The 15,177-nt window shown below is 41.2% G+C and overlaps 1 protein-coding gene across 6 annotated transcripts in view; it reads right to left on the bottom strand.

Annotated features, from left to right (window-relative positions):
• The window catches only part of TUFT1 (tuftelin 1), a 44,889-nt gene that overhangs the window by 13,044 nt on the left and 16,668 nt on the right, over positions 1-15,177 (bottom strand). For 2 of the 6 annotated variants that reach the window (XM_036859263.1, XM_036859227.1), the window contains exons 2-6: positions 9,109-9,183; positions 8,594-8,695; positions 5,212-5,298; positions 4,184-4,273; positions 2,222-2,287 (exon numbers count right to left, since the gene is read on the bottom strand). In XM_036859263.1, the coding sequence (XP_036715158.1) occupies positions 2,222-2,287; positions 4,184-4,273; positions 5,212-5,298; positions 8,594-8,695; positions 9,109-9,183 (420 nt within the window). Of the gene's footprint in view, positions 1-2,221; positions 2,288-4,183; positions 4,274-5,211; positions 5,299-6,065; positions 6,106-8,593; positions 8,696-9,108; positions 9,184-9,412; positions 10,714-15,177 lie in introns of those variants that run through there. The other 4 variants (XM_036859272.1, XM_036859244.1, XM_036859236.1 and 1 more) reach the window with 4 other exon arrangements.

Genomic DNA, 15,177 nt, shown 5'->3' with positions numbered 1-15,177 from the left:
GCAACTAAGCCTGTGCACCCCAACTACTGAGCCTGCGCTCTAGAGCCCGCGAGCCACAACTACTGAGCCCGCGTGCTGCAACTACTGAAGCCCACGCGCCTAGAGCCCATGCTCCACAACAAGAGAAGCCACCGCAATGAGAAGCCCGTGCACCGCAATGAAGAGCAGCCCCCGCTCGCCACAACTAGAGAAAGCCTGCACGCAGCAACGAAGACTCAACACAGCCAAAAATAAAAACAAATAAATTAATTAATTAAAAAAAACATATTTAATAGGCATATTTAAATCATATATTGAATATGTTAGAGTGAGTACCTTTTGGTTGGGGAGACAAAAAAAAAAAAAAGTGAAAGCAGTGAGAGGCCTTTATGGGACCAATGATGATAACGAGCCCTGAACTGATGGGAGGGTCTGATTCAGCTCTGCACTTGAGAGCCAAACAAACCTAATCCAAAAATATACCTGCCCAAGCAAAGAAACAAATGCAAAGAAATGCTATATACAGTCTAATCTCAGTATCATAAACATATATTTGCACTGAAGGAAAAACAAAGGAAATTTCACCAAACTGGTTTTTCTCTGGGTAGATTACAACTGATATCTTTTTCTTCTTTCAACTTCTCTGTGTTTCTGAATTTCCCTAATTTTCTACAATATATGTGTCTTAAATTATTATGTAATCACAAAAAATATAATAACAAATGTCATTTTTTAAAAAAGTACAGCCATGTTTATTTGTCAATTATACTTCAATAAAGTTGGGGGGGAAAAAAAAAGTACAGCCATGGAAGGAAATATTTTGTCGTTATTCAAAAGAATGAGATAGGGGTTTCCCTGATGGCGCGGTGGTTAAGAATCTGCCTGCCGGGGCTTCCCTGGTGGCACAGTGGTTGAGAATCTGCCTGCCCATGCAGGGGACACGGGTTCGAGCCCTGGTCTGGGAAGATCCCACATGCCGCGGAGCAACTGGGCCCGTGAGCCACAACTACTGAGCCTGCGCGTCTGGAGCCTGTGCTCCGCAACAAGAGAGGCCGCGATAGTGAGAGGCCCGCGCACCGCGATGAAGAGTGGCCCCCACTCGCCGCAAGAAAGCCACGAGAAAGCCCTCGCACAGAAACGAAGACCCAACACGGCCAAAAATAAATAAATTAAAAATTAATTAATTAATTAATTTTTTTAAAAAAGATAGCTTTAAAAAAAAAAAAAAAGAATCTGCCTGCCAATGCAGGGGACACGGGTTTGAGCCCTGGTCCGGGAAGATCCCACATGCTGCAGAGCAACGACGAGTAGCCCCCGGCTTGCCGCAACTATAAAAAGCCTGCGCGCAGCAATGAAGACCCAAAGCAGCCAAAAATAAATGAATAAATAAATAAATAATTTCAAAAGAACAAGATAGATTTACACATACAAATATGGAAAGAAGGCTATATATACTTTTCAGCTTAAAAAAATAAAAAAGCAAGCAAGAAATAATATATTTATCATGACTGGAATTGTGAAAAGTATGTGCATATTATATACATACATTTATCCATGTATGTATATATAGTAAATGTGTATATATTAGTGTATACACACACACACATACATATGGCTTTTAAATATGGTTGTCTGTATATAGAAAAACACTCTAGAACTTTAGACTAGAATATTAGAACTAATAGAACTAATAGGCTAAATATTAGAATCACATGAAGAGCTTTTAAAAGTCCTGATGCATAGGCCACACTTCAGAACAGTTAAATTACAGTCTCTAGGGATGGCACACAGATATTGCATCCTTTAAAGCTCCCAAGGCCATCCTAATGGGCAATGAAGGCTGAGAAGCACTGCTCTAAAAGGACCCACCCACGGGAATTCCCTGGCGGTCCAGTTAGGACTCTGAGCTTTCACTGCCAAGGGTGTGGGTTCGATCCCTGGTCAGGGAACTAAGACCCCACAAGCCACGCAGCACGGCCAAAAAAATAAAAATTAAATAAATAAATAAATAAATAAAAGGACCCACCCACTTCAATCTGTTAACCTTGAATACTTACAAGGAGTGGGATTGGGGAAGGAAAATTTCCGCTTTATATATTTCTCCTTTGTTTGAATTTTTACAGCAAGTAAATATCACTCTCATATTTAGTGAGAGAGAGAAAGCAATAAACAAAGGATCAGGAAGGATTATTTCCTGCCTCTTGGCCAAGCAGTAGTTACCACTATTTTCCCTGTTACCTACCTTGGGTGGGCTGCTATGTGGAGTCAGGGGACCTTGACTAAAGCCATTTGGCTTTTCTAGCACCACCTATTCAAAGAAAAATAAAGTTGGTAGTGAAAACAGTCCCAAGCAATCAACTTTGCAACATTCTTCTCCTTGTTTTTTTTTTTAATTGAAGTATAGTTGATTTACAATCTTGTGTTAGTTTCAGGTGTACAGCAAAGTGATTCAGTTATACATATATATATCTATTCTTTTTCAGATTCTTTTCCCTTATAGATTATTACAAAATATTGATTATAGTTCCCTGTGTTATACAGTAGGTCCTTGTTGGTTATCTATTTTATAAATAGTAGTGTGTATATTTTCATCCTAAACTCCTAAATTATCCCTCCTCCCTGCTTTCCCCTTTGGTAACCATAGTTTGTTTTCTATGTCTGTGGGTCTATTTCTGTTTTGTATATAAGTTCATTTGTACCATTTTTTTTACATTCCACATATAAGCAGTATCATGTATTTTTGAAACATTATTCTTCTAAGAGTTCAAATCTTAGATAGAAAGACAGAAAGAGGAGAGAGAGAGAAGGGGGGAGGAAGAGGAAGAAGAAAAAGAAGGAAGGAAGGAAGGAAGGGAGAAGAGAAAAGAAAAAAAGACATCTAGTGCTCTGTGGGAAAATGGAGAAAAGAGGGAATGGAGAAACATGTGCAGCCTTGAGAGGGAATACTCTATCTAGCCTTGTTGGGAGGAGGAAAGAAACCCCAGGCTAAAACCTTTCAGCAGACTGGAAAATGTGCAGGCCCATTCCTCGAAGCCCAGGAAATACAAGCAGCTGTCTGCCATAAACAAAGAGTTTCCTTTGCCCCTCGGGGATCCTGACAAGGTCTGACAAAGCATAAATCAAAAGGGGAAGCGGCATTTGCTGCAGTTCTTTCCAACCCAAAGCCTGATTAGTCATCATACGACTGCCGTTTTGTGTAAACAAGGTGCCTGGACTTCTGGGCTCTGAACACATTAGGTTCTTCAGTCACCAGACAAAGCACCTCCCACCAGCCAGATGTGAGCTCAGGCAGTGAAAGTCTTATCTCCAGCCAAAGCAAAATGAATTAGGGAGAATCCACCACACAAGCCTAGCACATGCCCAAGACGAAGGGTAATTTTGCTGGCACTAGCTGCTAGGTCACTGTTCCCCTTAGGAGAACGAGGGCAGGATCTACTGGAGAAAGACCACTGCAATCAAACCAAAAGCAAATGAAGGAGACACAGCTCGGAATCTAAGGGAAGATGAGGGTGAAGTCATGGAAGAGATAGTCCTGCTCTCCTGGGGACATTTCTATCCTCAAATTTTTGAAGAACTGAAAAACAGGATCCCAGGATCATCCATCCCAAGAGGGATGCTCCAATCAGTTTGGTCTAACAAACATTTACTGATGACCTTGTGCATCCCAGACCCTGGGCTGGGGTGTGGGGACACAGAGACGAGGGTCGGGGGGTGAACCCTAACCTGGAGGAGCTTCCTGTCCCAGGGTAGAGATAGCTATAGACACAGACAGTAATAATAGACAAGGACCAAGACTTCCAATTTACACCACAAGCATCACCAAATTAAGCAAGATCAGCTTATGAGAAGTTTGGATTTATAGGTTAATTGTCTCTTTATAAGACTTTGTATTACAAGAAGATTGATCACAGAATCCTTATATATAAGATGGCCTGCCATTGACTTAATAATTTTATTGATATAAATTCAATTTTTGCACATGCTTTAGGAACAGGTGTGCTTGTATGTAGGCTGATTAGTGTGAATACAAGTGTCCATCTGCTGGAGAGTCCTAACAAGGCTGTGAGTGCTCAGAGAAGCCAGCATCACTTGTATTCTCGCCTTTCCTGGCAGCGGCATTAGATTCGGCACCCACTGGGTGACTGGTAAATGGCACAACCCCACCTCCTCAGTGGGGACCCAACCATGGACCATTTCCTATTACCTGTATCTCCTGTTGATGGAGAGAATCTCCTGGATTTCCGTCGAGCTTCCTACTTATATCCTCCCGGAGCTTCTGCAGGCAGTTCCTGGCCTGGGAGGAGAGGGCAAGAGGCTTTAGCTTTGGGAAAGAGAGCACACCAACTCACCCACCGTTGTGCCTATCCACAGCCCATACTCCTATGAGTCAGGTACTGTTCTAAGTACTGGCTGGGAAAGGAGAGATTCTAGTCAAGTGGGGCTGCAACCCAGTCCCTCCTATACAAGCAACAAAATAACAAAAACTGTGCCCCGGTGTATCTAACATTTTAGTTGTGGAGACACACAACGCAAAAGACAAATAAGTAAAACATGTAATATGTCATGGTGACAAGTGCCAAGGAGAAACATGAGCCAGAGTGAGGGTTAAGAAAAGTGGGGAGGGGACTTCCCCGGTGGTCCAGTGGTAAAGAATCTGCCTTCCAATGCAGGGGACACGAGTTTGATCCCTTGTTGGGGAACTAGGAGCCCACATGCTGCAGGGCCCATGCACCTCAACTGGAGAGCCTGCATGCCGCAAACTGCAGAGCCCACATGCTCTGGAGCCCACGTGCCACAACTAGAGAAGAGAAAACCTGCATGCCACAACTAGAGAGAAGCCCACACGCCGCAATGAAAGATCCTGCGTGCCACAACGAGGGTCCCGTGTGTCGCAACTAAGACCGTACATAGCCAAAAAAATAAATAAAAGATAAATAAATAACATAAATATGTTTTAAAAAAAAAGTAAGGAAGCAAGGCTGGCAACTTTAGGTAGGATGACTGGGGGGACGGTGCTAGGTGCATGGTGCTTAATAAGTATTTGTTGATTAATGGATTGGTTGATTAATGGAAGGGTCAGAAATGATATTTACACATGAGGGGGCATGGTGCTTTGGAGATACGAAGGGAGCAGAAGGGAGAAAATCAGAACTTACAAAAGAAGGGAGCCAAAAAAATGTGAGGTTCAGAGAAATGACCTAGGTCATTTCCACAAAGGGAAGGGGTTCCCACCTCCTGGATATACTGGACCTCACTCTTCAGCTGGTTAACATTCTTCTCATGGATCATCTTGTCTCCGGACTTCCCCTTCAAGTACACCTGAAATAAGGAAAACAACACTAATTAAGAGACCTCCAATGGAAGCAACCTAAACGTCCATTGACAGATGAATGGATAAAGAAGATGTGGTGTATATATATACACATACACACACACACAATAGAATATTACTCAGCCATAAGAAAGAATGAAATAATGTCATTTGCAGCAACATGGATGGACCTAGGATTATCTTACTAAGTGAAGTAAGCCAGACAAAGAAAGACAAAAATCATATGATACTACTTATATGTAGAATTTAGAAAAATAAAATGATACAAATGAACTTATATACAAAACAGAAATAGACCCATAGGCAGAAAACAAAATTATGGTTAGCAAAGGGGAAGTGGGGAGAGGGATAAATTAGGAGGTTGGGATTAACATATATATACTACTATATAAAATAGAGGACTTCCCTGGTGGCTCAGTGGTTAGGAATTCTCCTGCCAATGCAGGGGACATGAGTTCGACCCCTGGTCGGGGAATATCCCACATGCCATGGAGCAACTAAGCCCGTGTGCCACAACTGCTGAGCCTGTGCTCTAGAGCCCGCGAGCCGCAACTGCTGAGCGCATGTGCAACAACTACTGAGGCCTGCGTGCCTAGAGCCCGTGCTCTGCAACAAGGGAAGCCACCACAGTGAGAAGCCCGCGCACCGCAACGAGGAGTAGCCCCTGCTCACCGCAGCTACAGAAAAGCTTGCACACAGCAACAAAGACCCAACACAGACAAAATAAATAAATAAATAAATAACAAGGACCTACTGTATAGCACAGGGAACTATACTCAATACTTTGTAATAACCTATAAGGGAAAAGAATGTGAATCAGTTTGCTGTACACCTGAAACTAACACAAAATTGTAAATCAACTATACTTCAATAAAAAGAAATCTCCAGTTAAATTAACTCCACATAGGCAACCTCATACACTGCTGGTGGAAGGGTAAATTGTCACCATCTTTCTGGGTGGCAATTTGGTAATTCCGATCAGAAGACTTAAAACTATATTTACTCTTTGGGGGCTTCCCTGGTGACGCAGTGGTTGAGAATCCGCCTGCCAATACAGGGGACACGGGTTCGATCCCTGGTCCGGGAAGATCCCACGTGCCGCGGAGCAACTAAGCCCGTGCGCCACAACTACTGAGCCTGCGCTCTAGAGCCCGTGAGCCACACTACTGAGCCTCCGTGCCATAACTACTGAAGCCCACGCGCCTACAGCCCATGCTCCGCAACAAGAGAAGCCACCGCAATAAGAAGCTCGCGCACCGCAATGAAGAGTAGCCCCTGCTTACCGCAACTAGAGAAAGCCCATGCAGCAGCTGAGACCCAACTCAGCCAAAACTAAATAAATTTAAAAAAAAAAACTATATTTACTCTTTAACCTATCAAATCTATTTCTGGAAATTCATCCTAATGAAATAAATTTAGCTAAACTAGCATAAATACTCACATACATATATGCAAATTCATGGAAAGGGGGTTGTAAAAGGGGATTTACACATTTTTCTCTGTATACCATGCTTGAATCTTTAACAACTGAGAAAGTATTTCTTTATCACTTGTATTATAAAGCACATTCACAAATTAGTAACATATATGCTCAACAAAGTATTGTTTATGGCGGCAAAAAATGGAAATAGACAAAATGTCCAACAATGGAGGATTAAAGAAATTATGGTATGTGTATACTAGAACACTATGCACCCATTTATGGATACAAAGATGTTATAAACTACCATTAAAGGTGGGGCAAGCAGGGGACTGCCCTGGTGGTGCAGTGGTTAAAACTCCGTGCTCCCAATGCAGGGAGCCTGGGCTCGATCCCTGGTCAGGGAACTAGATCCCACAGGCATGCCACAACTAAGAGTTTGCATGCCACAACTAAGGAGCCGGTGAGTCACTACTAAGGAGCCCGCCTGCCACAGCTAAGACCTGGTGCCACCAAATAAATAAATAAATATTTTAAAAAAAAAGAAGAAGAAGAAAGAAAAAGTAAAAAAAGAAGAAAAACCCACAGAATGGGAAAAAATTAAAGATTTTTTTCGAAATCATATATCTGATAAGGGTCTATTATCCAGAATATATAAAAGAACCCTTAAACCTTAACAATTAAAACACAATTGAATTTTTAAATGAGAAAAGAATTTGCATAAATATTTCTCCAAAGAAGATATACAAATGGCATAAGCATTTCTCAATAAGCATAAGAAAAGATGTCATCAGGGAAATGCAATTAAAACCACAACAAGATATCAATTCACATCCACTAGGATGGCTATAATCAAAACGATGGACAATAACAAGTGTTAATGAGTATGTACAGAAACCAGAACCCTCGTACATCACTGATGGGAATATAAAATGGAGCAGATGCTTCGGAAAAAAGTCTCGTAGTTTCTCAAAAGATTAAATATAAATATAGAATTACCATATGAGCTAGCAATTTCACTACTGCTAGGTATATACCAAGAGAACTGAAAACATATGTTCACCCAAAAACCTGTACATGAATATTCAGAGCAGCATTATTCATAAAAGATAGTGGAAACAACCTAAATGTCCATCAATTGATGAATGGGTAACAAAATGTGGTATATTCATTCAAGGGAACATGATTCAGCCGTTAAAAGCAGTGAGTACTGATGTATGCTACAACGTGGCTGAACCCTGAAAATACTGTGCTAAGTGAAAGAAGCCAGATACAAAAGGCCACACGTTGTATGATTCCATTTATATGAGATGTCTAGAAGGGGCAAATCCATGGAGACAGAAGGTAGATTGGTGATTGCCAGGAGCTAGAAGGAGTGACTGAAAATGTTCTGAAATTAGTAGTGGTGGTGGTTTCACAACTCTGTGAATATACTAAAAACCACTGAATTGTACACTTCAACCAAGTCAATTGTATGGTATGTGAATTACATCTCAAAAAGCTGTTTCTAAAAAAGAAATAACAAAAATTGTTGTAATATTTAAAAATAAGTTCCATAAACACACTTCCCCCCGGTCTCCACAACTTCCAGCAGCTAAACATGGACAGTGGATAAGCACCTAGAAAGGTCATCCCATCCATCCCCATGCCCAAGGCCGTGTAGCACCAAAGTCACTACAGACTGACTGTGGTCTCCTGGTGTTAATTAAGATCTTTCCAGGAGATGGCCAGGAGCTAGCATCGCAGGTCTGGTTCTTCCTAGTCAAACCACAAGGTCCCTTTGACGAAGTCAGCTGTCCCCTCTCCTGTGTCTATAGGGAGAAAGAGAGGAGGGAGAAACAGTGGAGGTGAACTAAGCTTACCTTAATGATCTCTTCATGTCCATCGTTGGACTCCACCAGTTCTGAGGCCAGAGAATGACCAGTTGAGCGGCCGGACACCATGGCATAGGTCTTCCTGCCGGCCTACCGGAGAGAGAGAGAAAAGTGGCTCAGAAACCATAAGACAAGCACAGAACTTCTGCCCCTCAACCAATGCAGAAGAACTGCTCCTCAAAAGACTTGAAGGGTTAGTCCGATCTTCCCCTCCAAAAATTCATTTCAGAACCTCTACCAGAAGCCACAGGACGAACACAGCAGCAGCAAGAACATAGGACGGGGAAAATTAGTTGAAATTGCAGGTTAGTTTTAATTTTAATGGGGGTCTCTCCATCCCCCAAAGCAGTGCACAATGCTGAGGTCAGCTGGGTGTGTCTGAAAGGAGATGCTCCCGGGCAGCAGAGGAGATGGCTCCAGCCAGCACTGGGACGAGGGGTCAGCAGCAAGGAAGGAGAACTGGCGGAGGGGAGGAGGCCTTGCCCCACCAGAAACCTCAATACCTTCTGGGCTATGCGTTCAAGTTCATCTCCTGTCAGTTCACCCTGGAGAGTCAGCCTGAGAATGTCCACGCTGCCCTAATAATGACAATGACAGCAACAATAACCTCTTACCTTTATAGTCTGCTACCAGTACACATGCACTTTTGCCAGCCCTGTGGAGTGGGCCTTATTATCACCATTTCACAGACAAGAAAAGCTGAGGTCCGGGGAGGTGACATCAGCTTGTCCAAGATCAGTTCGCTCTTAGGTGATAAGGATGTCTCCGGGGACTTTGACAGTGCTCTTTACAATGCACAGAGACTACACTGCACACTGCTCCATGTGGTTCCAGAGGGGCTACCCTGGTCCTTGGATTACAGGAAGCACATTGCATGCACTCTCCTTTCCCCAACCCTGAAGACGGCATCCCTGGACTGGTCATCCCCAATCCAGAATTTCTGCACCTGACAGCCAACCAGGTAGTTATTGATACACTTTATAAGACTAAGATATCCTTCCTGAACCAAACCATAGGAAGGTACATGAATCCAAACCCCTATTTCTATGAGCCACACAGAAATTATCCAAATGAAAGCAGGCACCTAACTTCAAAGGGAAAAGCAGATGTTCTTTCATAACTCAAAGAAGTTTTAAAAAACACATTGTGAGGAAGATAGAAAACCCGAGGGGGAAAGCATGCAATAAGAGGGAGAAGTGGGGGGCTGGAGATTTGGGGAGATAATAACATTGAGAGAGAATCAGCAAGGCAGAGTGGACCAAATCCTGCCAATAACCCATGTTATGTGTACAGGTGGACAAGAGGCTTAGCCACTCTGGGCCTCTGGATCTCACTGGAAAAATAAGCGTTGGACTAAGTATCTCTAAGGCTCCTTCCAGCCTTGATATTATGGCAGCATAAAAGAGGAGTATATGCCTCTCCCATCCAACGATGGGAAGATGGGTGCTGAACTAGCCAAGATGAAAGTGACCTTCAGGTCATCTGGTCATACCCTGCCATGAGGTCCAGAAGTATAAATGTCATCTTACTCTTAACACATTTTAAGGAACCCTCCTAACCTTCCAAATGTCTGTTGGAAAGAAAGAAAGAGGAAAGAATGGACTCTGCCCAGAGAGTTGGGAGAAGCTTTTCTGGGTAGGCAATAGTCCTACCTACACAAGAAAGAGTGAATTGGTGGAGAAGTAATCAGTCTCTGTAGTCAGATACTTAACTCTCAGTGTTCTCGCTATAAAATGGGAATACCATCCAACTGAGAGCTTTTTGGTTGAAGATTAACTGAAAATGTATGGAGGTTGTTCTCTGCCACATAAGAGGGAGGTACTCAAATATTAGCCTCCTCCCACTTCTTGTAATGAACCCAAATTTAAGAAAAATGGAAGACACTTCCACATGGCCCTTAAGCCTTCCCAATCCTGGCAATGTAGCTAGTTTTACAAAAACACTTAATTCCTACCAAATAAAAGCCAGACCCTTAGTGTGGCATTTAAGGCTCTCCACAGTCTGAGTCAACTCACATCTCCTGCTACTGCTCTTCACTGCCCCTGGTCCAATACGTCCCATGTCTTCCCACTTCTGTAACTTTGCTCTCATCATTTCCTTAGCCTTAAATGTTCTTTCCAATGACTATACTACCCAAAGCAATCTACAGATTCAATGCACTCCCTATCAAACTACCAATGGCATTTTTCACAGAACTAGAACAAAAAATTGCACAATTTGTATGGAAACACAAAAGACCCCTAAGAGCGAAAGCAATCTTGAGAAAGAAAAATGGAGCTGGAGGAATCAGGCTCCCTGACTTTGGACTATACTACAAAGCAACAGTAATCAAGATGGTATGGTACTGGCCCAAAAACAGAAATATAGATCAATGGAACAGGATAGAAAGCCCAGAGATAAACACATGCACATAATGGTCACCTTATTTTTGATAAAGGAGGCAAGAATACACAATGGAGAAAAGACAGCCTCTTCAATAAGTGGTGCTGGGAAAACTGGACAGCTACATGTAAAAGAATGAAATTAGAACACTCTCTAACACCATACACAAAAATAAACTCAAGATGGATTAAAGACCTAAATGTAAGGCCAGACACTATAAAACTCTTAGAGGAAAACATAGGCAGAACACTCTATGACATAAATCACAGCAAGATCCTTTTTGACCCACCTCCTAGAGAAGTGGAAATAAAAACAAAAATAAACAAATGGGACCTAATGAAACTTAAAAGCTTTTGCACAGCAAAGGAAATCATAAACAAGACAAAAAGACAACCCTCAGAATGGGAGAAATATTTGCAAATGAAGCAACTGACAAAGGATTAATCTCCAAAATTTACAAGCAGCTCATGCAGCTCAATATCAAAAAAACAAACAACCCAATCCAAAAATGGGCAGAAGACCTAAATAGACATTTCTCCAAAGAAGATATACAGATTGCCAACAAACACATGAAAGAATGCTCAACATCATTAATCATTAGAGAAATGCAAATCAAAACCACAATGAGGTATCACCTCACACCAGTCAGAACGGCCATCATCAAAAAATCTACAAACAATAAATGCTGGAGAGGGTGTGGAGAAAAGGGAACCCTCTTGCACTGTGGGTGGGAATGTAAACTGATACAGCCACTATGGAGAACAGTATGGAGGTTCCTCAAAAGACTAAAAATAGAACTACCATATGACCCAGCAATCCCACTATTGGGCATATACCCTGAGAAAACCATAATTCAAAAAGAGTCACGTACCACAGTGTTCACTGCAGCTCTATTTACAATAGCCAGGACATGGAAGCAACCTAAGTGTCCATCGACAGATGAATGGATAAAGAAGATGTGGCACATATATACAATGGAATATTACTCGCCATAAAGAGAAACGAAATTGGACTATTTGTTGTGAGGTGGATGGACCAAGAGTCTGTCAAACAGAGTGAAGTAAGTCAGAAAGAGAAAAACAAATAATGTATGCTAACACATATATATGGAATCTAAAAAAAAAAAAGGTTATGAAGAACCTAGCGGAAGGACAGGAATAAAGATGCAGACGTAGAGAATGGACTTGAGGACACGGGGAGGGGGAAGGGTAAGCTGGGATGAAGTGAGACAGTGGCATGGACTTATATATACACTACTAAATGTAAAATAGATAGCCAGTGGGAAGCAGCCACATAGCACAGGGAGATCAGCTCGGTGCTTTGTGACCACCTAGAGGGGTGGGATAGGGAGAGTGGGAGGGAAACACAAGAGGGATGAGATATGGGGATATATGTATATGTATAGCTGATTCACTTTATTATAAAGCAGAAACTAACACACCATTGTAAAGCAATTATACTCCAACATAGATGTTAAAAAAAAAAAAATGTTCTTTCCTCCCATTTTCACCAGGGGCATCTGCAAGTCCCTCAAGAGTTTGCATTCAATTGCCACATCTTCCATGACACTTCCCTACATCCTGTGGGAAACACCTACTCCCTTCCCTGAGCTCCCTCTGTATCACAGGGCCTCCGGTGGCATGTGCCTCTCACTTATTTGTGATCCATGAGGAATTACCCCTTCTAACTGTTAACTCCTTGTGGGCAGCTGTCTGCCACAGCCCCTAACAAAGGTAAGTATTTTCTGAATGCATAGTGAGTGTTCCATGACATCTAGGTCAAGAGAACGTTAGAAAAGAAAGAAGAAAAAATAATTTCAAAATAGCCAGAGTGGCTGCCGACTCCTTTTCCCCAGGACACAGGCATGCATTCTGATTAAAACACAATCTCGGGAGTTCCCCGGTGGTCCAGTGGTTAGGATTTGGCGCTTTCACTGCTGTGGCCTGGGTTCAACCATGGTATTCTAATTGGAAGAGCACAGACAACTAGGCTGGATTTGGGCCCTGAGAGGTCATCTCTGTTCATGTCATCAGAATCCCAGTTGGAGACAAGAAAGAGAGCAAGTTGAAGAAGTACTCAAGGAAATAATGGCTGAAGCGTCCCAAATTTGGCAAAAGACGAATCTGCAGATTCAAGGAGCTCAGCAAACATGATAAACCCAAAATTCATGCCAAGATATATTGTAATTAAACTTCTGATAACTAAAGACAAAGAAAAAATCATGAAAGCAGCCAGAGAAAAATGACACCTTACCTATAGGGGGAAAACACTTTGAATAACAACAGATTTCTCATCAGAAACCATGAAGGCCAGAAGAAAATGGGACACTATTTTCAAGTGCTGGGGAAAAAAAACCTCTCAATCAATTTTTTCCCAGGAAAAATATTCATCAGGAATGAGGGGGAAATCAAGACATTCTCAGGTAAAGGAAAATTAAGAGAATTTCTTACCAGTAGACCTACACTAAAAGAATGGCTTTGAAAGTTCTCTAAACAGAAAAGAAACAATAAAAAAGGAATCTTGGAACATTAGGAAGACAGAAACAACATGGATAGCAAAAACGTGGGTTAATACAATAGGCTTTCCCTCTCTCCTTGAGTTTTCTAAATTATGTTTGATGATGGAAGCTAAAAATTATAACCCCGTCTGATGTAATTCTAAATGAATACACAGGAAATATTTAAATTAATTATAAATGGGAGAGGGTAAAGGAATGTAAAGGAAGGCAAGGTTTCTATACCTCACTTAAACAGGTAATACTAGAGCAATCACTACAAAGTCTATACAAAGAAATAATACTCAGAAACACTATAAATGAATCAAAATTGAATCATAAAAAGTGCTCAAGTAACCCACAGAAAGGCAGGGAAAAGAAAACAGAGAAATGAAGAACAGAGAGAACAAACAACAAACAAAAATAAAATAGCAGACTTACCATACCAATAATTACACTAAATGTACACGGTCTAAATACACCAATTAAAAAACAGATTGGCTGGAATTCCCTGGCAGTCCAGTGGTTAGGACTCCACACTTCTACTGCAGGGGGCCTGGATTCAATCCCTGGTTGGGGAACTAAGATCCCGCAAGCCACATGGCCATGGCCAAAATAAATAAATAAATAAAATAAAAATAAAAAACAGATTGGCAGAATGGATTAAAAAAAAACATGACTCATTATATGCTGTCTATAAGAAACATACTTTAAATATTAAAATATAGGCTGGTTGAAGTAAAAGAATGGGTAAAGATATATCATGCAAATATTAATCAAAGGAATGCAGGAGTGCTGTATTAATATCAGATAATTTAAGCTCTCACTACAAGAATTTAGAAAAAGAACCAAACTCAAAGCAAGCAGGAGGAAGGAATTAATAAAGAAAAGAGCATGAATAAATAAAATTTAACACAGAACAACAATAGGGAAAAACCAATGAAACAAAGAGCAGTTCTTTGAAAAGATCGATACAAATCATAACCTCTAGCAAGACTGACAAAGAATAAAAGAGAGAGACATAAATACCAATATCAGGAATGAAATAGGATATTTCTACAGACCCTGCAGGTATTAAAAGTATAAGGTAATACTATGAAAAACTCTATGAACGTAAATTTAACAATTTAGACAAAATGAATCAATTCTTCAAAAAATACAAACTACCACAGCTCACCTAATATGACATAGGTAATATGAATAGCCTTATAACTATTAAGGAAATTAAAGTCATAATTTAAAAATTCTCAGGAGTTCCCTGGTGACCTAGGGGTTAGGATTCCAGGCTTTCACTGCCGTGGCCTGGGTTCAATCCCTGGTGGGGGAACTGAGATCTCACAAGCGTGTGGCGAGGCCAAAATAAAATATTCTCAAGAAGAACTATCCAGGCCCAGATGGCTCCACTGAGAATTCTACCAAATATTTAAAAAATTAACACCAATTCTATTTCTACATAATCTCATCCAGAAAGTAAGAGGAGGGAACACCTCCAAATTCATTTCATGAATCTATTCCTATTGTGTGGCACCAAGACCAGACAAAGACAATTTTAAAAAGAAAAAAACAAACAGACTACAAACTAACATCTCTCATGAATACAGAGATTTTATTCTCTAACATTTTGTTAGAACACGGGTAAAAGACATGAAAAGATATTTCACTGAAGAAGATATACAGATGGCAAATAAGCATATAA

The sequence above is a fragment of the Balaenoptera musculus genome, chromosome 1 (genome assembly GCF_009873245.2).
Source record: "Balaenoptera musculus isolate JJ_BM4_2016_0621 chromosome 1, mBalMus1.pri.v3, whole genome shotgun sequence".
Classification (NCBI taxonomy): domain Eukaryota; kingdom Metazoa; phylum Chordata; class Mammalia; order Artiodactyla; family Balaenopteridae; genus Balaenoptera; species Balaenoptera musculus.
Note: the sequence above shows the minus strand (reverse complement) of the source record. Positions and strands in the feature narration are given on the sequence as shown.